Source organism: Ictalurus furcatus, chromosome 3 (genome assembly GCF_023375685.1).
Source record: "Ictalurus furcatus strain D&B chromosome 3, Billie_1.0, whole genome shotgun sequence".
Lineage (NCBI taxonomy): Eukaryota > Metazoa > Chordata > Actinopteri > Siluriformes > Ictaluridae > Ictalurus > Ictalurus furcatus.
In genome coordinates this window covers 8,090,217-8,116,995 of record NC_071257.1, presented here as the reverse complement: position 1 = coordinate 8,116,995, position 26,779 = coordinate 8,090,217, and the positions used below count along the sequence as shown (strand labels likewise).

At 38.4% G+C, this 26,779-nt stretch overlaps 1 protein-coding gene across 1 annotated transcript in view; it reads right to left on the bottom strand.

Moving 5' to 3' along the window:
- The window catches only part of anapc1 (anaphase promoting complex subunit 1), a 54,073-nt gene that overhangs the window by 2,346 nt on the left and 24,948 nt on the right, over positions 1-26,779 (bottom strand). Inside the window, exons 22-46 of the mRNA XM_053620614.1 lie at positions 26,559-26,637; positions 26,327-26,363; positions 26,134-26,207; positions 25,735-25,913; positions 23,332-23,558; positions 22,741-22,859; positions 21,254-21,525; positions 19,087-19,321; positions 17,418-17,509; positions 16,627-16,761; positions 16,428-16,510; positions 16,145-16,223; positions 14,415-14,489; positions 8,229-8,299; positions 7,906-7,996; positions 7,717-7,776; positions 7,429-7,622; positions 6,036-6,122; positions 5,685-5,802; positions 5,255-5,332; positions 4,232-4,299; positions 4,000-4,138; positions 1,807-1,893; positions 1,345-1,440; positions 2-206 (exon numbers count right to left, since the gene is read on the bottom strand). Coding sequence (XP_053476589.1) covers positions 2-206; positions 1,345-1,440; positions 1,807-1,893; positions 4,000-4,138; positions 4,232-4,299; positions 5,255-5,332; positions 5,685-5,802; positions 6,036-6,122; positions 7,429-7,622; positions 7,717-7,776; positions 7,906-7,996; positions 8,229-8,299; positions 14,415-14,489; positions 16,145-16,223; positions 16,428-16,510; positions 16,627-16,761; positions 17,418-17,509; positions 19,087-19,321; positions 21,254-21,525; positions 22,741-22,859; positions 23,332-23,558; positions 25,735-25,913; positions 26,134-26,207; positions 26,327-26,363; positions 26,559-26,637 — 2,980 coding nt within the window. The remainder of the gene's footprint in view (position 1; positions 207-1,344; positions 1,441-1,806; positions 1,894-3,999; positions 4,139-4,231; positions 4,300-5,254; positions 5,333-5,684; positions 5,803-6,035; positions 6,123-7,428; positions 7,623-7,716; positions 7,777-7,905; positions 7,997-8,228; positions 8,300-14,414; positions 14,490-16,144; positions 16,224-16,427; positions 16,511-16,626; positions 16,762-17,417; positions 17,510-19,086; positions 19,322-21,253; positions 21,526-22,740; positions 22,860-23,331; positions 23,559-25,734; positions 25,914-26,133; positions 26,208-26,326; positions 26,364-26,558; positions 26,638-26,779) is intronic.

Here is a 26,779-nt window from a genome sequence, read left to right as displayed (position 1 = left end):
CCAACGAGCCAGCGGTCTAGGGCCTGGTCCGCCGAGCTCTTCATGACGGGTAGGAACTCAGAACTTAGCAGCAGACCACGGCTTTGCCTGCGTGTGTCCCGCAGTCTCTGCTGTAATATTCCGCTCTCACAGAGCTCCAGCACGAGCTTCATCTGCCACAGGGAGAACGTCTCACTCAGCTCACCCTGCTCCAAAGCCTTCACAACCTTAAAAGGTCACACCGACACACACAGTGTTGTGTTATAGTCGAAATGAACAGTTGTAAATTGTCACAAAAAATGGGCGAAAAAAAAAAAAAATTTTAAGTGTATTGCAACCAAATCAAAAAGTGACTACAACTTTCTGTTCTTCTTGCACAACAAAATACAATGCTATGGTTAGTGAGTGCAATTCAAGTATTACAATTATACATCTCAAGCCACAAAAGATTAGTCAATTCATTAATTTCAGTTGTCACTGGAAGAAAGAGACTAACAAGCACACACTGCAACCGAGTGTCATTATATTAATTTGGTCTATTAATAAGCCAGTCCTAAGTTTCATTAGAGTTCTTGTGTCATTCGCGTAAACAGACCTATGCATCAAAGGTGTCCAATCTTCTCCAGAAAGGGCCAGTGTGGGTGCAGGTTTTCATTCCAATCAAGCAGAAGCCACCACACCCGAGTCTATTGAAAGCCAGGATCAACTAATTAAACAGCTGGAATTAGGTGTGGCTCGTGCTTGACTGGAATGAAAACCTGCACCCACGTCGGCCCTTTGCAGATAAGATTGGACACCTCTGCTATAAATCATCAGACTAATTGTACATTTTTATATGTCCCTAAAAATAAAACACCTGGGCCAAGACTATTGAGGTTTCATTGATAACTGTACATTCATCAGATTATAAAGAGTTTTATTTAAAATTTTACAACATTTAAAATAAAAAACATTTCCTCTTTAACAACTGTCTATGGATGTCTCAAAGACATCTCAGCAAAACCCAAAAGGTTAAACTGTGGAACATTTGTGAGGTGTTGACACTCGCCAGCAAAATGAGTAGTTACTGAGTCTCTGTACGCCTCACTTACTAGACGCCTGTCAGTCTGGAAGTCGCCTTCATCTTGATAAGGCTTTGTTTCTTCATGCGGAGAGTTAGGTGTTTAGGTATAAGCAGTGTCACTTGCCGTTTTTTTTGGTGTTGGAAGAAGACAAACAGTGAATTTGCTCCAGTGTTTGTGCTCCCCAACAGCACTGTGTAAGCAAAATAATGCAGTGATCGATTTTAACGGAAAATGTGGTTTGAAGGAGAACCCTCAACTTCCTAGTTCAGTAAACACTATTATGTTATGAAAAATAAATTACTTGATCAATAGAGATATGGGTGGGCAGCATCTCCGGATTTTCCTGGGTCACACATTCGTATAGTATAGCTGAGAATAAGGCCACGGTCTCCTGTTTCTGTGGAACAGAAACCCAAGTGAAATAAACAAACAGTGAGAAACACATGAATAATAAGAGGAAAACCACAATAAGAAGAAACAAATACTTCCTGACCTCATGTGTATGAGGATGGGTGGAGCAAAGTTAGAAAGCCTTTACAAAGTCATATAGTTAATTAGAATAACCAAGTAGAGAATTATGGTCAGCTAATATTTTTGATGCAAACACATTTTCACAACGCTGCTTTCCGGCCGAGCTGAACCGTTCCACTCTACAGTATATAGTTCAAAGTAGGTGCAATACAGCAGCACACCAAAGCCTTGTTTTTACCCACAGCTGTAATCCATGTTTTGGCTGTACACCATTATTTTTCACTCAACTCACATTCTTCATGTTTTCAGAGGCTTCACAGAAATACTTAGCAAAGGAAACCAAGGCAGCGTCTGACGTGAACGTCGAAATGGCTTCAGGCTGCAGGGAATAGATGAAAAGAGAGAGGAGAGACAGTGACAAAGTAAAAAGGTCATGCAACCAAACACATGCCCAATCCAACAGAAATGTTCATTTGAAATAAATCTTAGTTACTCTTTTAATAACCTCTTTTTTTATGTAACCCACTAGTGTATTATTTAAGTCTTGCCTCCAAACTCATCAGCCCTTGTGCGAGAATCTATGATGTTCCGTAACTTCAGTTCATGGATGAAGAAAATTACACTACTACTACAAATGTTTTCCCAACATAAAGCATATGTTAAAGTTTACATTAGACAGGTAAACTGAGCCTGTTTGTTGTTGCGCTGCACAGCTTAGCTAGCGATTCCTGATCAAGAATGGAAATTTAGCCAGTTAGAATATATATACGCTTTTAAACAGGGAATTTGCTAACTCTGTTGATAACATGTAACTTCACATTGGGACTTGTCCATTAAAATTATGATGAGCTATTTCATAGCTACATGCTGGAGTACAAACAGTAAACAGCCTTTGTGTGCGTTTGTGTACACACATATCCTTATCAGTACAAAACATAGGGTCTAAATAGCTTTCCAATCCTTTCCAAATGGAAAGGAATTTCTACATGGGATGGAATTAACCACATTTTCCATTTTATTGTAACTGGAATGTTTGGTTTGGGACAAAAAAAAAAAAAAAAACTAAAATGTTGCACAATATGCACTGTCAACATTTTTATTTCAAATTTCATTTAGGAACCTGGGTTGGACCGTAAAAATAAAAAAAAATTAACAAAAATATCCCCACACTTTATATTTGTAAATCCTCATGGCTTCAAAAAATATATAAATTAATAAAATAATAATAACTGGATTAAGTGGACCTAAAACTTCAGTAGCTATTTATATGTTTCAGTCAAACGAGTGTATGGTCTATGCCTTGCTCTGCATTTTTTTTCATCAGTGTAGAAGACTTATAAATTGTGGTAGTAATTTGATTAATGTTAAAATGATCAGGAATGTGTTTCAGAGGTACCAGGTAAACCAAAACAGGTCATCTAAACAGTGTTTAATTACAATATGCCTCAGGGCATGTTTGGTATCATTTCTGTCCATATTTCATAGTGAACGATGTGGTGACATCATAAATATCATATAGGTTTAGGAAACAACATTTACAATATATGTTGCAATATGTGCTCTTTCTTCACACACACACACACAGTTTACATAGCAGACAGTTTTCCCTGACCCGTTCTCAGGTATGTAATCCGCATACAGTTCCGTAGGGTGAGCTAATTTGTTAGCTGGGGTCTATCCTGCCATAAAACCCATTGTTTCAGTCCCATCTGATATCTTGGTCACTTACATTTCAAAGAAGCTCAGGGGTATAAAAAAAAGAAAAAAGAAGGAGTGCATGCTTAGTATAACTTGTAACATCGAGGAAGGGGCTTATAACAACAGAGGCTGCCTTTTTGCCATTAACGCTTTATCATCACGCATCCTATGTCCGTGACTCAGATCAACCTTCTTTTCACTCACATTTGTCTCTATTTCCTGTATATCCTTCATTTGTGTTTGTTTAATAAAGTCATTTGTTATTGTTCTCTCTAAATATTCAGCGGTTCTTCCGTAAGAAAAGTATGCTGCATTAGAAGTGCATGACTGTATTTATATGGTTATAATTTCCTAAGCTAAAGTTGTAGTATGTTAGACACATTAAAATCGACCTCTGATAAATGAATATAAACGGTTACTACTTACAAGTTTAAATGGAACCTCTGACAAGTAAATAGCAAAGGCCTAGGCTTGCACGTCGATATAAACCTCTGAGCAAAAAATAATTGTTCATTATAGGCTATATAAAAGCCTCTGACCTAGGAACGTCTCTTTGTAATGAAAGTTTAGCATGAAACTGCTTTAGACTAAATATAAAATCACAACACTGAGGTATTATACTTCCAGCACTAACTAGAAGATTATCCTTTGGAGTCAGCTAATTAATTAAATGGAGTCAGATACATAAATCATAAATTAAAACACGCATTCATTCACGCGTTTGAGAGCAGTGGACTAAGTAATAAACCCTTTATATTTTAGCCCTACATCAGCCACACAGACAGACCTTGAATGTGCGCACTTCTGGGTTTCTGTTGTTGACGCTAGGAGCCAGCAGACTTTTCCAACCCCGAGGATCATCCTTATAGGGCAGCTGTCCAGCACGCAGCTTCACATAAAGAACTCCGTCTCTGGAAAGGATGGACCTGGAGCAGAAAACACACGGCTCGAGGGACTGCGGTTATATTCAAACACTAGACGTCAAGCATCGTACGATACGGCACGCTGTGTAGACTTACTGCAGATGCTGAGTTCCTTTTGTCAGATCGATGTTTAGTTCCCAGTATCTTGGACCCTTCACTTTAATCTGTACACACACAGGTTTCACTTGTTTTTAATATAGGCGTAACAAAATCTAAACTGGTGTTATAATACAAATTTTAGTCGTTAGACAATTAGACCAAAAGCTTTTTCTCAAGATTTTCGACCTGTGGTTGAGTTAGTCTGATTTAGACTGGGGATGTAGACTGCAGTAGTGGTGTAATTTCACTAAGGCGCATTTTGTGCCGTTTTGCAAAAGATTCACCCAGACAGGGCTTACGTTTCATCACACCCTCAGAAGACTGGACTTAGCCTTCTCAAACAGATCACACATAACAGGTTCAAGTGAAACGTGATGAACAAACAAACAAACATTTCAATACAATGATATAATACTAACCTAAACACCACACTGACCAAAACATTAGAAACAAAAACCTTCTACTAATCAAGCTGTTCAATCATCTACAACCCCAATTCCACACTGTGTGAAATGTAAATAAAACCAGAATGCAATGATTTGCAAATCTTATAAACCCATATGTTATTCACAATAGAACATAGAAAACATACCAAATGTTGAAACTGAGGAAATGTAAGAAAATAAAATAAAGGTAATTTTGAAATGTCATGGCTGCGACACGTCTTAAAAAAGGGGGGGGGGGGGGGACAAAAGGCTGCAAAAGTTACTAAAAAGAAACAGCTGGAGGAACATTTTGCAACTAATTAGGTTAATTGGCAACAGGTCAGTAACATGATTGAGTACAAAAAGAGTATCTTGGAGAGGCAGAGTCTCTCAGAAGTAAAGATGGGATGGAATCTAGGTGGAAGCATATGTTGCTCTAAAACCTGTATATACCTTTCAGCATTTATTTACAGCATCCCAACTTTTTTGGAATTGGGGTTGTAGTTAGCCATTTGATGACTCATTTACTAGTCAATCATTTTTCTTTGACTAGTCAATTAGGCATTTGTTTTACTGTAGTCCTTTTGGCTGTTACCTGTTTCAGTAGATGAAGTTCAGGGAGCATAGTGGGAGCCATCAATTCCACAGTTGTCTCCTCATACCACTGTGTTTCCTATTAAAACACACAATTTTATGTTTGAAAATCAGTACACACACAGTACACGTCACAGACTTGCTCATCCACACAACAACTGTGTGTAATCAGGCACAGAGGTGGGAGGGGGTCTCAGTAATTGTAGTTAACAGTGTGTTTCCAATCTTCAGATGCTATAAGGTCATTTAAAAGTCAACCCCACCAAACAAGTTAGACAGAAGTGCCAGGAACTTGCAGTCTGATGCATTACCATGACCATGTTTACTCACTACAGAAGTAAATTCTCTTTAGTGTTACTAATTCAACAGTTATGTCAACATTTATAGTTGGCTGCTTCACTGAAAAAAAGCAGTATGTACACATGCAGTACCTTGTAGGTGACATCAAGCAGGGCGTAGCAGGGTTTCAGAGTGTCCACGTCTACAGGAACAAGCAACCGAGGCTCAGCTGCAAGCACACAGAGGTGACGCAGGGCCTGGAGATGATACCTGAGGAGTCAAAAAATCCAACACACGCACACACACACACACACAAACACCTTTGTTTGAATCGCTGACCATTCCCCATGAAAGAAGCCAGCAAAGACAACACAAAGCGGTCCAAGATGCAATCATATTAAAACTATTCTGAGTACAAACACAATAATATTTTTAATTATGAACATAGCAATAGCGCTAAATTCAGCAGAACAACGAGAGAAGGGAGACTGTAGTGTATTTACCTATTATCGGTGCTATGAGCAGGGAAGTGAGGATAAAGAGCACAGAGAAGGGCAGCAATGGCGGAGTTGGAGGTGCTGAGTGTGTACCTGTGAACAAAGCCGCACGATGCATTATTGTTCCACACAGCCATTGTTTAACGAGTGATCCGAGTTGTGTTTTAAAAGCAATTTGAGCCCTTTGAATGGCTTTCAGTTAAAAATAACAGCTGCACCGATGAATGTGCTTGAGCAATTTCAGGAGGGAAAAGAGGCTCTTGTGGTACGTTAGTCCCAGTTAGTGCTGACATTCTCTCTCTCCCTTCGAAACCCTTACACAATTGCAACATTCACAGGCAACAGTTTATATACACCTGCATCAATCTGGCAGTGTGTACTACCCTTGCCAAAAATTATGGTATCACCACACTTAAAGGATGCTCACCCAGCCTTTTTTTTTTTTTTTTAAATTTCATTGCAAATAAACAAATCACAGATATGACACAAAATATTTGTTTAACAGCTGAACATTCCGGCTTCATGGAACATACATCAAACAAATTTAATTAAATCGTTTTTATTAATGGCATATTTTTTTCCAAATCTATTTGGAATAGATTTCTATTACATTTTCTATTTTCAAGGCGTATTGCTTTGAGTTTTCTATCCTGACGTTTGCCATCTTCCTTGGTCGACCCGATATGTTTTCCTTTTATAACCTTCCCATTTTGTTTATACTTGCGTCAAATTTTAGACACAGCAGACTGGGAACAACCAGAATCTTTTGCCAGACATTTGCTTTATAATCCTTTCCATTGTTTCAATTGACATCTCCCTGGTTGGTGCCATGTTTCCTTTCAATTAGCCAAGTCCAACAGCTTGTTAAGGTCTGTAAGAACTCTCTTTTAACTGCAGACTAACTAGCATTTTTAGTTTTGGTATTTGTTATTTGTAGAAATGCAAATTACAAGGTGATTCCATATTTTATTTCCCCTCTACTTGATCTGGAATAAAATATGCCATTGATTAAAATAATTTCATTTTAATTTCAAGTTGTTTGAGACATGTTTCATGAAGCCAGAATGTTTAGCTATTAAACAAAAACTGTTCTGTGTCATATCTCTGATTTGTTTATTTGCCACAAAGTAAAAAAGCCAGGTGAACACCCTCTAAGTGTGGTGATTCCATAATTTTTGCCAGGGGTTGTAATATGCTTTTGTTTGATTTGTTCATTGCAAACAGCTGTCTGTAAATTTTGACAACAAGCCTGATTTGCAATGGGGGTTGAATAATTTTGATTGCAACTGTAATGTACATAATGCCCTCATCATGTGATTATCAACACAGGAAAGTTGTATTTATGAGTATTTTTGTACAACTCAAAGGGCCCGGTGTTATGGCTGCAAGATGCACTGACCTGCCTCCTCCAAGAAAGAGTAATCCCAAGGCCATGTGGTGAGACATATGGAATCCGTAGTTCATCTCACCAAAAGTACGCTTGTGCAGAAAACGGCAGAGCTGAAGCACCTTTAGGTTCCCTGAGCCAGCCATAACCATGGAAGTAGCCAGAAGCACCATGCTCAGACATGTCTGCAAGTTATACTGCCCCGACTGTCAGACACATGCCAGAAAAAACAGAGATCAGACAATACATCATTAAGTGACTGAACTGATTTGATTTCTCCTTCTTCGAAATACAACTTACAACTGTGGCTGTAGACGTGGTGCTAGTGAGAGACTTCATGAAGTTTCGAGCAAACTTATACTGTGGGGGGGAAAAATCAGTGGACAATTACTTATCTAATAATGAGAACAGCAAGAAATACTAAGAAGTATGTTGTAACTGACTGAAGGCATTTTAACGGAAACTCCAGTGTCGTGTGGTTCCCCTTACCAGGCAGTCAAAAGCATCAGAATTTGCAGATCCAGCAAATCTAAAGCCCACAGCCATGCAGGCCCCAGCAATGATATAATCATGAGCTTGTCTGAGTAGAGGAACATGTGGCTTTAGAACAAATGCTTAAATTCAGGCATGTAATTGTAACTGAAGCCCAAAACTGGAAATAGTCATTTTATACCAAATGCAAAAAAAATAAAAAATAAAAAAAAATTTTAAAAAACCAAACACGACCATAATGGACCTCTTAAAATTGCTGAAAGATATACTACAATCAAGACCAAAAAAAAAAACAAAAAAACAACCACACATGAACTTACACCAAAGTTTCCATGTTCAGATCCTCAGATACAAGTGCTTCCTCCTGCAGTCCAATGTTCTCTTGGATTATCTACCGACAAACACGTTTCAGTTAAATATTAGAGTACAGTACTATCTTCTAGCTCAATATTTAAAAACCCATGCCAAGATCTTCCTCAAGGCACAAGGGTCAAATGGAACAAAAGGATCTTGATCTAGACTGTACTTAAAGGTACTCTCAACTGCTGATGACCTTCCAAAGTCTCATTATGGGAGATCTGAGACTCTAAACGTCTACCTGCAGTTTAAAATACAGGCGCATCATGCTTTAAAATTTGATTTAGTAGTCGATCAGGTATGGTTTACCAAATAAGTAAAGTGCAATGGCACACTGAGAAAACCCTTCACGGATTCCAATTTTTGAATTCCTGAACTGTAACATGTGCCTTTTTTGCATACATCTTAACCAAGTGTAAGAATTTAAGAAGTTTTAGCATTTTTTACAATCTGTTTATCCCAAAAAGTGAAAACAGAGGGAAAAATTGAGATATTTAAAGATTACATTTCAACTGCACTAAGACACCCTGTCTACCTCTACATTTATAATCTAATATACATATGGAAAACATCATTACCGCCAAATTATGAAGATTTATCAGTGTTCAACAAGAAACACTGATTACCATTTTAATTATTATCACTCGCAGCATTTAAACATAAGCCTCGTCATCATTTCTTCACTGTTTGCACATACATCATAGGAAAATAATTGCTGATTCCTTCAGTCACTTTTGTCTGTTGGTTAAATTTCTTGTTATTAATCCAAATAAATGATCGAAACATGAGCAAGGCACTCTTAGCCAAGTAAGGTGTTAAACATCTTTACACAGACTGACTTCATTTTACTGCTGTGTTTGTCAAAATGGCTCCTTTTTGACATCGTTGCAGTCAGACACCAAGGGAAGATTAGAAAGTAGCTTATATAAAAACAGACATCATTTTGGTGTGTGTATGTGTGTGTGTATCTGTATATATATATATATATATATATATAAAATATATATATATACACTTCTGTTCCAAAAACACGCACTGGAGAGTAAATACTAAAGTTGTGTCCTAAATGACATCCTATACACTTACACCATGCACCACCATCTAGTGAAGTGTTTCTCAACCGGGGGGGGGGGGGGGGGGGGGTTCAGTGGTGTAATTGCAGGGGATCCGTAGGAAAGGTAAAAATTTTATATTATATATATATTATATATATATATATACACACATACATACACACACATACATATACACACATACATATACACACACAAAAAAGTGAAGCAGTGTATACTTTCCAGATGCACTGTGTGTGTGTGTATATATATGTATATATGTATGTATATGTGTGTGTGCATATATACATATACACATATATATATATATATATATACACACATACATACATACATACATACATATATATATATATATATATACACACATATACACACACACACACACACACATACACACACACACACACACAGAGTGCATCCAGAAAGTATTCACAGCGCTTCACTTTTTCCACATTTTATGTTATGTTACAGCCTTATTCCAAAATGGATTAAATTCATTATTTTCCTCAAAATTCTACAAACAATACCCCATAATGAGAACGTGAAAGAGGTTTGTTTGAAATCTTTGCAAATTTATTAAAAATAAAGAACAAAAAAAGCACATGTACATAAGTATTCACAGCCTTTGCCATGACACTCAAAATTGAGCTCAGGTGCATCCTGTTTCCAGTGATCATCCTTGAGATGTTTCTACAACTTGATTGGAGTCCACCTGTGGTAAATTCAGTTGATTGGACATGATTTGGAAAGGCACACACCTGTCTATATAAGGTCCCACACTTAACAATGCATGTCAGAGCACAAACCAAGCCATGAAGTCCAAGGAATTGTCTGAAGACCTCCGAGACAGGATTGTATCGAGGCACAGATCTAGGGAAGGGTACAGAAACATTTCTGCAGCATTGACGGTCCCAATGAGCACAGTGACCTCCATCATCCGTAAATGGAAGAAGTTTGGAACCACCAGGATTCTTCCTAGAGCTGGCCGCCCGGCCAAACTGAGTGGTCGGGGGACAAAGGCCTAAGTCAGGGAGGTGACCAAAAACCCGATGGTCACTCTGACAGAGCTCCAGCGTGCCTCTGTGGAGAGAGGAGAACCTTCCAGAAGAACAACCATCTCTGCAGCACTCCACCACTCAGGCCTGAATGGTAGAGTGGCCAGACGGAAGCCACTCCTCAGTAAAAGGCACACGACAGCCCGCCTGGAGTTTGCCAAAAGACACCTGAAGGACTTTCAGACCATGAGAAACAAAAAGACTGAACTCTTTGGCCTGAATGGCAAGTGTCATGTCTGGAGGAAACCAGGCACCACTCATCACCTGGCCAATACCATCCTTACAGTGAAGCATGGTGGTGGAAACATCATGCTGTAGGGATGTTTTTCAGCGGCAGGAACTGGGAGACTAGTCAGGATCGAGGGAAAGATGAATGCAGCAATGTACAGAGACATCCTTGATGAAAACCTGCTCCAGAGCACTCTGGACCTCAGACTGGGGCGAAGGTTCATCTTCCAACAGGACAACGACCCTAAGCACACAGCCAAGATAACAAAGGAGTGGTTATAGGACAGCTCTGTGAATGTCCTTGAGTGGCCCAGCCAGAGCCCAGACTTGAACCCGATTGAACATCTCTGGAGAGATCTGAAAATGGCTGTGCACCGACGCTCCCCATCCAACCTGATGGAGCTTGAGAGGTCCTGCAAAGAAGAATGGGAGAAACTGCCCCAAAATAGGTGTATCAAGCTTGTAGCATCATACTCAAAAAGACTGGAGACTGTAATTGGTGCCAAAGGTGCTTCAACAAAGTACTGAGCAAAGGCTGTGAATACTTATGTACATGTGCTTTTTTTGTTTTTTATTTTTAATAAATTTAATTTTAATAGATTTCAATCAAACTTCTTTCACGTTGTCATTATGGGGTATTGTTTGTAGAATTTTGAGGAAAATAATTAATTTAATCCATTTTGGAATAAGGCTGTAACATAACAAAATGTGGAAAAAGTGAAGCACTTTGAATACTTTCCAGATATATCTATATCTATATATATATCTATATCTATATATATATATATATATATATATATATATATCTATATCTATATATATATATATATATATATATATATATATATATATATATATATATATATATATATATTTTATATATATATCTATTATATATATATATCTATATTATATATATATATATATATATATAGTTAAATGCATCAAAACATATTCAAATGAGATGTTCTGAAATTAATCAATTTGGTTATTTGCAAATATCACGTTAGCTGAGTTGACGATTGTTCTATTTTAAACTTATTTATAAATGAAATGATAATTTGCAAAAACCTCAAGTTCAAGTGTCGCATTGATGGATAGAATAAACAAATGATAATTCAGAGAGTCAAATTAAATGTCACACCAACAATAAAATGTAAAAAATAAAATCTTGAAATGTTTGATTCAAGTTTAATGTTAATATTAATAATGTTAAATATTAATATAAAATAAAGTAATATATAGAAATGTTTAAAATATAGCCTATAATTGTTGTGGAGTGAGGGGGTCCTTGCGCATTGTTCAAAATATGCTAGGGGTCCAAAGCTCACAAAAGGTTGAGAACCACTGGTCTAGTGTATGAATTTTAGAAAGGTAATATGGTCTCATATGGAACACATTAGTTTTTTACTAACCTGAAAGTTTGCCCCCAACCTATTAATCAAAAAAATAATCAGCCAATTAATCGATTATGAAAATAATTGTTAGTTGCAGCCCTAATTTTTTTTTATTTTATATATATATATATATATATATATATATATATATATATATATATATATATATATAAAATATATATTATTTATATATATATATATATATATATATATATAAAATATATATTATTTATATATATATATTATATATATGTATATATATATATATATATATATATATATATATATATATATAAAATAAAAAAAATTAGGGCTGCAACTATATATATATATATATACACACACACACACACACACACACACACATACATACACATACATACATATCGAGAGAGAGAGAGAGAGAGAGAGACATGTGAACAAATAAGTACACTCCATGGAAATAGCTGGTTTGGTTTGTTTTTTTGTTTTTTTACATATTTAGGCAAGCAAACATTTCACACATTTGATCCTCTTTGAAACAGTGCCTATTAATAAAGTTGATTACACATTTTGAAATAATTTTCACAACACACAGATCAGTCACATGGAAAAAGTACACCCCTACATTTATCACACCTTACAATTAGAATCAGATGTTCAAGATTGTGTGCCAGTGATTAGAACATGCTTAGGGAGTGCAGGTGGAACCTGACTTATTTATACCCCTCTCATATCTAGTGTCTTGTGTTACCTTTGCTATTGAGGTGTGTGGTGTCATCATGCCAAGATCTAAAGAGTTTTGTAAGGCCTTCAGAAAAAGGTTGCGGATGCCAGAGTCTGGCAAGGGATTTAAAAAGACCTCCAAATTATTTGAAATACATCATTCCACTGCAATAATCTACAAATGGTACAGCTTTCAAACGACTGCCAATTTGTCCAGGACCGGCCGTCCCAGCAAATTCAGCCCAAGAGCAGACCGTTTGGTGCAAAAAGAAGTTTCCAAAAAACAAAATATTTCATCATAGGATCTGCTAGTATGTCTTGCAACTGGGGGTGTCAAAGTGCATGCTGCTACAATCAGAAAGACATTGCACAAATTTGACATGCATGGGAGGTGTTCCAGGAAAAAGCCTTTGCAAGACTACAGTTTGCCAGTGGGCACATAGGCAAAAACCAGGGCTTTTGGAATAATGTGCTCTGGACAGACGAATCAAAGAGTTGTTTGGCGCAGACCAAAGACAGATTTTCAGGAGAAGCACCTCATACCAACTGTGAATCACGGTGTTGGAAATGTTATGGTTTGGGGTTGCTTTGCTGCCTCAGGGAATGGACAGCTTGCATTCACTGATTCAACAATAAATCCCGCATCATATCAAAGAGTGCTTGAAGATAACGTGAGGCCATCTATCTGAAAGGCCTTTCAACAGGATAATGATCCTAAGCATTATGGGTTATCCTAAAGGTTATGGAATGGCCTAGTCAAAGCCTGGAATTGAATTCAACTGAAATGTTGTGGGGGGATTTGAAATGGGCAGTACATGCAAGAAAACCCTCAAACATCTTGCGACTCAAAGAATATTGCATGGAAGAGTGGTCAAAAATTCCAGCAACCTGATGGACAATTATGCAAAACAACTACAAGAAGTTATTCTTGCTAAAGGGGGAAATTCTAGTTTCTTAGGCCAAGGGTGTACTTACTTTTTCCACAGAAGAATATCACATCTATTGATATTTGTTTTGAATAAATGATTGAAAAAGCTATTTTTCCTTGTAGTTTTGTTCAAGTATATCAACTTTATTAACAGACACTGTTTCAAACATGATCAAATGTTCGCTTGTCCAAATATGTCAAAAAAGCCATCAATTTCCATGGGGTGTACTTATTTGTTCAAATGACTATCTATCAGTCTATCTAGCTATGCCTGTTTTTTCCCTGTTGCTTCCCAGACTGCAACTCTAGCAAATTCCAACATCCTTTTCCAGACCACCTCACCACACATATGGTAGATTATACAAGTTCTCACAGCATTCTGCACTAGAAACTCGTTCTGAATTCTCAAAAACATCTGGGGGGAAAAAAAAAAAAATCATCAACAGATGTTGAATGTTTAAATTGCAGCACACACTGCAACACACGGGAGTAACCTGTTAGTTGCACAATGTTCTTTGGCTTCCTTGGATTGCAGCAAAAAATGGCTTAACACAGCTTTGACTTGCAAAGTGTGACTTGCAAAACTTGTATTGCAAAATACCTTAGTGACCGCTTAACAAAGCAAGAGGAAGTTAAGCTGAGTTAATGTGGAAAACCTCAAGCTCTTTTACCACAGAACCAGTTGGAGTAAGAATGCAATAGTGAAGAGGAAAATGCCTATGTGTATAGTGTTTGCCAGGGCAATTTGTTGATTTTGTACCTGAGGCACATTGCTAGTCACCCATTCCTCATTAGGCAGTATCTCATCCCACATGATGAGGCATCTGGCCAGAGTCTGGAGACACAAAACAAGCACTGAGATTCAGTCATCCCCCAGTCACTGCTTCTGCTGTCATCTTCCAACTTTCTTCCTATACCCTGGTCAGAGCTCATACATGTTTGTATAAGATGTGCATGTCTGATTGCAATGAAAACTTTAAAAGGTGATGGTGAACTGTTTGATGAAAAATAGCCATACATTACCATACTATTATCACACATTTCCTATGTTGTCAATTTTGTTATCTACTTAATTACCACAAAAAGGTCATTTCACAATAGTAGCTAAGAGTGATTTATTTCAGCTTTTATTTACTTCATCAGATATTCAGTGGCTCAAACGTTTACATTCAAGCATGATGCCATCTTCATCGCCATACATGGGGGAAATCAACACTTTTTAGCAAAATGTCTTCCAAAATTTTTCATACCAAGTTTATATTATATATATTTTTCAGATGGCCTTTGACAAAAGAAGAACGTATTGAAATCATTCTCGTGGCTGGAACGGGAAGCTGGGGCAAAGTGATGCGATGGACTTCACCAGGAAGCATAGCAAACACATCACACACACAGTGTTCTGTTGCCAATCTGGGAGCAAAATGTTGGGAGACATGACTCTGTGTGTTTACAAAGAAGTGGCAAATCATGTAGAGGATGTTTTGTAAATAAACTTTGAAAAAGTGTTCACCCCCCCATGTACGGAGACCTTTGGAACACCCTGTATCATCTTGAAATGCACCAGTCCATTCAAATGGCCCACAGAACATGATGCTGCCACCACCATGCTTCACAACTGGGATGGTGTTAAGCGTCATGCTTTTTGACCCATAAATAGTTCTCACATTATCATCATTATGGCCAGATAGTTCTTTTTTTTTTGTTTGATCACCAAAAGGCTGGTGATCACCTGCATTTTAGTCTGGCTTTTTTTTTTTCTTAGAGTAGGGCTTCTTCCTTGCATGACACGCATTCAGGCCATGGCAATATAGGGTTCTCTTATGACTTTCTCCCATTGATTTTCCCATTTTCCCATCAAGGGCAAAAACATACTGGCTCTAAATACAGCCACATGTGCACTCCCTATTATACTATAACGCCTAATTATAACAATTGGCCAATCAGAAGCTTCTAAAAGTCATTAAATCAATGTCTGGAATTTTCCAGACTGTTCAAAGAAACAGAAAGTGTAAACATCTGATCCACTGTAATTCTGATATAGTGAATTAAAGCTGAAATAAATCTGTTTTTAATCATTTTTTTTTAAATCACCTCTGATGTAAACAAAGTAGACATTGACTAACTGACTTGCCAAAAGACATGTATGGTAACATTAGATGTGTGGAGTTGTGAAAAACTGAGATTAAATATCTTTAGCTTAGGTGTATGTAAACTTTTGGCTTCAAATGTAGCAATATTTAATGTATTTATTAAGAGAGAATTCCTGAACCAAATAATGTAAGTATTGCACTGCCACTGCAGTGTTACATATTAGAAAAGTCTTTTTAGAAAATGCTGAGTTGTAACCAGATACATACCACAAAATGCTATACTGGGTCAGACAATTGTAATACGTAATTGGAAGTGCTAATGTGCTCAAAGGTCATAATGAACTTTAGAGGCATAATCTATCCATCACTCGTTCCCTCTCATTCATTCTCTTCCTCTCACCCTCAGCAGCAGAAATTCAGGTTTGATGAAGTCCAGCAGGAACATGGTGTCTGGGGCTTTCAACCAATCGGCTATAGACCTGGAGGAAAAGAGAGAGAGAGAGAGAGAGAGAGAGAGAGAGAGAGAGGGAGAGGGAGAGAGGTGTGACATGATAATCACTGACTGTGAAGTACACACTGAGAGACCATGGGAGTCTTCAAAATGAATTGTTTTGAACTAGGGGAAAAAAAAGAACAAGCTAGACAGGAAGAGAAAAAGGAGCAAGAGAAAAAAGCACACTTGCCTATTGTTGGTTTTTAGATAGATCATGGCAAGAGCCAAGGTGGCACCAGGGCAGGTCACATCTACATTGATCGTATCACCTTCCTATAATTAATTGTTATATCAGATTTCCCGAAGGTGACATCTAACACACTGATTTAATTATGTCCTCAATAATATGATATAGTTTATATATCTTTCTGTGTTTTCAGTGTCGACACCTTAATCTGGTAGCTTGGGGATTTGTGCTTCTCTCTGTTAATCCCGGTGTGTGTGCGCCGGTGTCCTCCCACCATGTATTGGTAAAGCTGCTCCGGCACATTCAGGTCCGTCATACCGATCAGGTTACTGCCATGCTACAGGTAGAGAGGCTTAGTCGGTATGGGAAAAACACAGCTTTCAGTCTCACACACATATTGCACATAGGCTCACGTAATGCCTTTTATCTGTAACACAATGCTCTGAGAACTTAAAAAGGCACTTTTGTTTGAACTTGTCTTCCAAGCAAATATTGTCTGACAGACATGGGAACCATTTAATTCATTATAATTCGGGTTATTTAATAGTGTCCTTCTCTATTTGGGCCAACGTAATAATTAATCTATTAGCGGGAATACTAAGATGTAACAAATACTTTAATATTACGATCCTAGACCCACAAATTGCTGAAACTATGAAGAACCTTTAAAATCAAGAGAATGACAAAATAAAATGAGATAAGGTATACAAGTACTGGCTCACAGTGGCATGAAAACAAAAATGATATGTAGCTTTTGGAATCTAAAAGGGAGTGCCTCCAGTGTACAAAACCACATCAGAGTTATTCTTGATGTGCGAGAAATTTGGCAGCCTGAATGATAACAAGCAGGAAGGATGTTGTCAGGTGACCGTGAAAATTGCTAAAACACATAAGTGTGCTAATAAGCTGGTAAGGCCGGTGACTTTCCAAGGAAATTAAGTTTGCATGAAAGAAAACATTCTCGGCATAATTTGACGGTATTTGCACACTCACCCCGAGGCAAACCATGCCAAGTGCCAGGCCTGCTGCTAGAGAGTAGGACTCTCTATCTGTGCAGTACTCCATCTCAGGGCCGGGAGGACGGCCTGTGTGGAGACAGACGGACACACACACACACCACATATACTATGCTTACATGGACAGCAAGAATCTAATTACTGACCTTATTCTGAATAAGACAATATTGTGATTAAGGTGTTTACATGAGCTGCTTTTAGAATATTCCTTTCATGTTCCCATATAACATGTTATAGAACATAGATCAATTAACGGCGCACGTCATTACGTCCCCACGCTACGCCGTCCGACGTTCCCACCAGAATTTCACGTATCAACATTCAGTTCATCTTCAGTTCTGGGTGGGTCATTTTTAATTTTAGAAAAGCTTCAAGTGCAGTTAATTATTTGTCATGCTGTACGTGCAAACAGATGACTGCTTGAAGCTGTGGGCTGCGTCCCAAACCGCGTACTTAACTACTATATAGTAGCTGAAATACATGCATTTCCCCTTCTATATAGCAAGTAAGTACACGGTTTCGGATGCAGCTGTGCTCACTTATTTGCCGTCAAACGGGTGAACACTGACGTGTGTGTGTCCTGTCGGAAAATGCGGTGAAAACTCCCACACGACGTTAATAATATGATTAAGGTGTTTACATGTCTGTAATGCACATCGATAATGCGACTAAAACAGGAATACTCCACACGGCATAACTCGATTTGTGTTTTCTTCGAGTATGACATTAGTCGGATTAAGGTCATCAATAATCACTGTTTACATGCTAGTTTCTTAATCAGAGTATTGTCTTAATCGGGTTAATATTGGATTATTGTTGTCCATTTAAACGTACTGAGTGTTAAGCATGCTCACCTCCAACACATTAAATGAGCCTTGGGCTTGTGCGATATTGATTTTTCCTCGCTCATTTCTTGATTTACCTTTTTTCAAAATTAACAATTTAATTGTCCAGAACAGTCAGCTTAAAACAAGGCAGGAGGCAAGCATTTCCAACTTGGCACTTCCAACTCAGGTGGATGGTGGATTTTTAAGTGAAAAAACAATTATTTTACAAAATAATGTCTGATGTCCAGCTGACATGGCTGACATGTTCGTTGCTGATCTATTGCTGCTTAAAGTGTTTGAATGCATTCGAGTGCTGACCAGCGCAGGAGAGAAATGAAGTTAACGAAGCACCGTTTTGATCATGTGTGGCCAAAATGTTTCGGTGGCGTCCCTAATAAATATAGTTAACTGAAGATAACTACTGTATATACACACCGAGTTATCCGAGTTAGCCAAGTCAAACATACGTTCCCGGCACACGACTCCACATGCCGAAGCGTCCTTGGGCGAGACACTGAACCCCAAGTTGCTCCCGATGGCAAACTAGCACCTTGCGTGGCAGCTCTGAGTGTGTGTGTGAATGGGTGTGAGTATGTGCATGCGCGCACATACTCGCCTCTCACATCTAACCTTTATTCTCACCTTATTCTATCACGACCATCTAAACGCACACATGTAAACACACCTGTGAGCACTCTAGCTTCTTAACTGCAACATTTAAACAGCACTTCCCTCTGACCACCATCTCACACACACACACACACACACACACACACATCCATATAATATTCATACACACTGATCCCATGGTGTACTGACCTATCTCTGCAAGCAGCACCTCTGCATTGTGCCGGTGTCCAGTACCCTGGTAGACAAGGCCGATGCCCACCACTGCGGCCACCTGCACACTGTGTGGCACGTCCAGCTCGGTGGAAGTGGGTGGCAGCAGGGCGGGGACATGGATGCTCAGCAGGCGTGTGACCGACATGTCCATGGTGCCGAGCTTAGCTGCTGAAACACCCAACAAGAGCCCTATGCTCGTCATCTCATGACCCTGAGGAAAAAAAGGGGAGAAAATTATTTTATTCAAAACTCAAACCTTGTTAATTATTTATTAACTGTTTACCCTTTAGACTGTCATAGAATTCAAACAGTTATAAAGGTTCAGTCAATGCATATGTTGGTCTGTGCAAATTTACATTCAGTGGCCAATAAAATAGGAACACCTATAAACCCTGCTCATTCATGCAACTATGCAACAAGACAAGTATGTGGCAGCAGTGCACCACATAAAATCATGCAGATCAAGAGCTTCAGTTAATGTTCACACTGGACATCAGAATGGGGACAAATGTGATCTCAGTGACTTTAACAAGGCAGTGTTATTCCAGTCTTCAACTGGAAGTTGTTGTTTTTTTTCCTGGATTCATCAGAAATGAGTATTATTCAGTGCAGAACTGATATAGTTAGAAAACACCTCGGAACTAGGAGAGATGCGTGATTTACAAAGCAAATTTCAAAGCTCAAAAGACAAGGACAAAAACAGCCGGTTCTGCATTCATTCATTCACTTTTCAAATGAATGTGTGTAAAGCAGGATGTTATTTGCTGGCTTCTCGTAACTGAGTACTATGATATTCTAGAAAGCCCAGACTGCCATTCTCGATGCGGTAAAGGGCCAGCGTAAATACGTTGTGTAAAGATGGAGTCATAGATTGTATATATATGCATTGTAACCACCGAAAGTAGTGATAGAGCCTGGCCTCACTGGAAATGAGAAAGCTATGCAGTGTCATAATGAAACTGTGTTTTAGGTTCGTCTTTCATGTGAGAAAAACAACAGGATGAGAGCAAAAGTAGTCAGACAAAAGATAATTAGAGCGTGTAACTCCAAAAACCGGAGAGAATTACACTAAGACTAAGGAAAGACAGATTTAAATGTCAAATCGTAAAAGCAATACAGCAAGCACAGCATGAAACCAAGAGGGGCCAGGTAATATCATTTCAAGCTGAACTACCCCTTTTAACAGGGAATCTAACACTCATCTCCTGTTTATTCCATTTGTGCTCATACAGGAAACTGTAAAATGTCCTTTATAATAGCTCTTACATCTCTACTGAGCCTAAATATGAAAAGAAAGAACTGAAAATAGTCATCCTGCTGGACTACAGCAATCATTTTCTTACTATGCATAAATATTTTTGTCTATGATCCAAAGGGGTTGTCTTTTTTTTTTGGTCACATATAGGTTTGGACCAAAGACTTTTATATATTTAAAAAAATAAATAAATAAAGCCACCTGACCTGTAGAAGACAACTTAGCACAATGTGGTAAATTGTGGCTATACACTCAGTGGCCACTTTATTAGGTACACCTACCGAATTAGGGTAAACCTACTATACAGTACGTTTACTTGATAAAATAGGCAGAGAGTGTATGTAAGCAGTTCGGACAAAATTATTCACCACTACATTTGCTATTTGTTTTCTCAAATTCTAACTGATTAATATTAAAGATATATAAACATTAGTTCTAAAAAAATAACTAAATAAAATGGTGGTCAGATAAGCAGCATCACAATGTGCTCTAACCCCAAATTTAAGCTATTTTCATGGCGTATTTCCGGTTCCCATGCATTATTTTCACGGTGACTGTGAAATTCAACAAATATTATATTTCAAGGGCCCTATCCTAATGATCATAACCAATACATTTAAGTCATTCCAATAAAAATACCAGTTACAGATACACTGTTCTCTCATGCCTTAGTTAGACATTTCAGCCATGTCACATTGCACCCCGAAACAAGCATAATTATTTTTTTTTTTTAAACAACACTTACGTTTACCATAATGAGAATAAAGGAATCAGAACGTTTGAATATTAGAAGATTTGAACCTCTACTGGTATTGTTTAGTCATAACTGCTGTAGAGATATGGATCCTTTAGTTAAAAGCATAAACTTTTCGTTTATAAGCCTTTTACCTTAGTTAGATAGTCGTGGATGTTAAGCGTGGCAAGTTTGGTGAGGTGGCCATTAAGGCCAAGTGCCATTAGGAAGCCGGCATACTCGTTGGCTAGCTCGGTGCTCTTGGGTTTGTTGTAGGCGATCCAGGCTGATTCAACACGTGACGCTGGTGCAATCTTCAAGCCTGCTGCCACGCCGTTGTGAAAGCTGGGCCAGCTCGCCATGTTGGGTGGCACATCAACATTGCCACTGTTCAGGTCCACGGTGGTGTTCCTAGGTGGAGCTCGCCCTGCCGGATGAAGTGATGAGGAAAGGGGGTTTTCAAAAAACACTTTTAGAGAACTCTTTCCCAATTAACAAAATAATGGGAGTATCAGAACATTGAATGCAAATATGTTAATTTTTAAAAAAAAACTAATTAGTATTTTTGAATTTATTTGAAAAATAAATAAATAAAAATGAAACAAACAGAATGTGAAGACAGCATATTAAATTTGGCAGTGTTCAAGAACAATGGCAAGACGGGGGGGCACAAATATTACAACACAATAAATTTCTTTTTTTCAGCGTATGCAAACTTTTTTCCCCTCCCACTTTGATCACAGTAGAATCAAACAGTAGAGTCAAGGATAACATGTGCTTCCTCCTCGACATGTGAAGCCAGCCAACTGCATCTTTTCTGGACTACTGCGTCACAAGGCAGGGTAACACACTCTGAGGAAATCCGCATACATGAGCTCACATATTATCAGGATTGGCTTGTGTCACTTTGATTGACGGGGAACAGAGTAATGCCATCCCTCCCACCCAGAAAGCATGGCCAATTTTGCTCCTTTGCTCAGATGGCATTGATGGATTCAAACTATAGGACGAACACTTTTCTGAGTATGCAAACATTTTCCCTCGATAGTATATAATTGTTTTAGCTGCATTTCAAATACAATGGTAATGACAATATCTGGAATCTTTCATGATGTGTGTAAAGTATTGTGATATATGTATAACTAATCATCAGCACAGGCCTGAAAGATCCATCATTTTTGAGCATTTTCTTCAGTCTAAAAATGAACTGAAATCTGAAGTCGTCTTTTTTCCCCTCTGAAGTTCTAGCAGCACCTTGTTCAACATATTTTGTTTAACCAGAAAATGAGATGTCTTGGAGAGCTGTTCTCTAATTGTGTGGCTCGGTTAAACCACACGACAGAAGAAGAGGGTTATCTGTGGACATCAAAAAGCAGAAAGTGTGCCTGCTAAAGCAAGATTTAAACTTCTGAGCGAGCACGAGAGCCAAGAGTGCCCAGAACACCCTTAGTATAGCAACATTTTTCTATCCCTTATGGTCTAAACGACATACAAAATACTGGAATAAACATGTTTTGCCAGCCTTAAGCATTTCACTGACTGCCTCATGTGACTTAACACAAGGATAACGCAAACATTGTTTTTTTGTCCATTCCACTAATGAATATGTGGAGAAAACGTGTTGGTTTGTGCCTGGGCATACCAGTCAGATTGAGTTTGGGCACAGGCAGGGGCTCAGTTGGTACTGGATGGTATGAAAACAGTGTGAAGAGGCCTCGACCCACAGGGAGAGCCATGGTGCGCTGGCACAGCTGGAGAAGCCTGGCAACACACACAGGACAGTGGTACAGTTAAACGGCATGTTTGGCAAGTGTAATTGCGAGTGTAAGCAAAAGAAAGACACATGCATAAACAGTTGCCTATTGTTTATGTTCTAAACATGGCTGCTATATTGAGAACAGCTTATGAGAAAGATGAAGAAATATGTGCAAGTGGATAATCTTGTGTATAAAACTAAATCTTACATACATTTTGGTCTGAGACATCAACTCTAACAATAGAGATTCTGACTTGCATTAGCAGCATATACTGTATCTTCATTCCTGAGGCCATTTGAAGAAATGGCCTTCAAATGACTGACATTTCAGTCATATCTGTTGTCCAGTATACTAGGTGTCTCTCCTACTGTATCCACCGGTACTAGTAAAGTGGCTTTATAAATTCTATAATGACGTAGAATCATATTTCATATACATTACTTTTTACATGTACATGAAAGGGTGGGTTATCTTACTTGTTTTCCTTTTCCTCAATATACTCATGGTCGCTGACCTCCGGCAGGTGGGGGACATTGACCCGCACAGGTCTGGAGCTTTGGAGGAGACGTCGAACCTCCTGAACACGCAGGTCACGGCTCCAGATCAGTCCCGTCACCTCCGGATGAAGATCCGCCATACCGTCTTCTTCCTCATCTGCCTCGCTTGTTATTGGAGATTCTAGTGGCTCATTTAGTGCTACCATCTTACACACACGTGGAAAAAACAAAAAGGTAGCTCAAATAAATGACCACATCTCTCTCTCTCTCTCTCTCTCTCCCTCCCTCCCTCCCTCCCTCCCTCCCTCCATCTAGCTCCCTCTCTCTCGCGCTCCCTATCCCCCCCCATCTCCCTATCTCTCTGTCTCTCTGTCTCTCTGTCTCTCTCTCTCTCTCTGGCCTTCCCTATCTATCTATTTAGATAGATAGACAGAGTACATCTTAATATTTAATCTTATTAAATACTCAACATTGGGTAGAGCACTGGCCGTCCAATGGGTGAGGGTTTCAGTTCAGTTAGTAAATCAGACTTGAGTTTCATGTTGACTGACTACTTTGTGCAGCCTGCAGCGGTAAAGCACAAAAAAAGTGAAGTGGTGTTTTGAGCATTTGTTTTCACAGGACGGTTGAAAGCCCCTCAAGGAGAGTTAGAAAAACAGGTATCCTTCATTACACAAGACTAGAAGAAAACATAACTTAAAAACTCACAGTATCTAAAAAATATATGCAAAGCACTGTAGGGTTTTCCGCACTGCCACACAGTAGAAGCCAACATTAATTCAGCTACTGAAATATTGATGATGATGATGAGTTTAATGCTTAGTACAGTTTCAACCACAACTTGGGTACTGTTCCTAATAAAAGTTCGTGCCTATGAAGTTTGGCATAATTAGTGTTGAGTTGTATTAGAGATTGAGCAGTGATGACTTCACCTGACAGGCTGTCTTAAAGAGTTTGTAATAAGCCAGGTTGTCGTGGCATTACTGTTGATTCCTTCCTATTAAATGAATTTTTACAAAATGATTTCCAGACTTTGAAATGTTATTATTAGGCTATTATTCTAGTTGTTTAGAAGATTTTAAAATATAGATATCAGAGAAATTTGCTCAAAACTGGCAGGCTTAAGCTCATTTCTTTGTTCCAGCAGTTATACTCAATTAAATTATCATGCTGAAATCTGTGATATCTATAACAAAGCAAATTGAGTAAAAAATAAAATAAAATAAATAATTTGAACAGAGAGTTACAGCTTATTTTATCCTTGTAGAACGGCACATTTCCATAGACTTGTACTGGTTTACGAGCAATTGTCATGCTTTTTTTTTTTACATTTATTTATTCCTTTTGATATCACTTTGTATGAAGTGTACTGGACCTGGATCAGTTTTCTGTTTTAAGTATAGATTATATAAATATATATTTTTTTATTATTACTGCTTGGCTAGAAAAAATGAACAACAGTGCAACCTGTAATAGATATCTACGATATAGACAGTATATTACGGTAAGAAAGAGAAGGACTCACACAGGCTTGTACTCTAAGAATATTCATGTCCTTAGCCTCCCATCTCTCACGTTCATGCTCATCTGCTTTTTTTCCCCCTTTCTTTTAAACATACTTGAAAAGGTCTCTACTCTGGGTGATACATTTCGAGAATCACACAAGCCTGACACCAAACATGTTCTGAAACAGTTTTAGACACAGGCATGCCTTGCATCAAACACAGCAGAAACGTGCCCATGTTAACCAGCACCTTTAGGTTTTTATAAAACACATTAAAACACACAGAAATGTTGGTTAGTTCAGTGCTAGTGTTTTATCTAGCAGAATTCTGTGTTTGTTTTGATACTTTTAGTACATGCACACAAATAAGAGTTACTTTGTTACATATAGTGTGTATAATTCCTTGTTGTCAGAATCACTAGACTATTCTTGGCTATGGTGCTCAAACCCAACATCAATATACGTAGGTGATTCCATTGTGAAATTTATACAAATTGTCAAAGTTAAAAACAATGCCACCATCAGGACAGATTAAAAAAACAACAAAAAAACAAACATGTTGGCATTGTTTTTAACATTTGAATTGGCCAAATAAATCGATGGTGCACCTGAGTGAACCCGAGTAACAATGTGCATGGCAGTGCTTTACCTAGAAATAATATTGCAGTGTTTCACTTGCGTGCAATACAACACCTACGGATAACATTTTGAGTGTTTACAACAAGTGCATGACTAAAGACTTGACTCAGAACTGAAGCTCAGAGACTTGAGACATGACTCGGCAAAACTGACTTGAGAGAACATCTCTGGTATATAGCGCTCTGTGCGCCCGACTCAGTCATTGAGTAGGTAGCTTGAAGCTATTTTAGGTTGCTTACCGGTTTTCTTTTGTCCAAGGAAACCTTGTGAGCCTGCTTGGTTAAGTCCTGTCGTCCAATCAGAGCACAGACATCTTCAGACCAATCGGAGCAGGGATGTTCTCTGCATTGGATGATGGCATCTCGGATTGGCAGCGCCACACCAAAAGGCACCGATTCCAGATCTTTCAACATAAAGCCTGAAAACAAACGACAAAACCTTAGATAATTGCACCACTTACTTTATTACAGTCTTAGCCTCAACTTGACTTCATGCACTGATAAGAAACAGTGTGTGAATAGCCTGTAGAAGGATACAAGTTCTTTAGAATTATATATGGCTATATATGGCTTTAGTATTCAGGTTTCCAGAATCACAGTATTACATGATGTGGCGTTAACTATGAATGTCAAACATACCTTCAGAGGTCAACCACACCACCAGTTTTTCCGCGAGACAGCCTGTTGGAGCGCTCTGCTTTACACTGCTCTGCCTGCAAGCACGGACAAACACACACACGAAAATTACAGGGCTTCTGATGCCAACTGCAGACATTTTATACAATTATAGTCGTTACGATTGCACATTTCACCCTTTTAATCTGATCATTACCTTCGAAGGGCAGGATCACCGAAACCTTTCTTTTGCCCTGAAAAAAAAAATAGACCAAATATGTCTTATAATACACACAAGAAAAAGTGCTGTGTAATCAATTATCTTTTGTTTAATTAACCTCAGACTCGTACAAATAACCTTTGATCTCTGACGTAAACACAGAGGATATAAGCAATGAGGAAGCACACAAACACACACACACACACCCATCAGAAGAGTGACAGCTCACCTGCAGAGAGCCTGGACAGGTACTTAGACACATTAGATGAAGCAGCTTTTTCATCTCCCACTACATATAGCGCATAGCTCTGCCAGAAAGAGAGAAAGAGAGAGAGAGAGAGAGAGAGAGAGAGAGAGAGAGAGCGACAGAGAGAGAAAGAGAAGGGGAGACAGGTGGAGAGGAAAAAAATGAGCAAATGACTGTCATTAACAGCGGGACAGCACCCATGT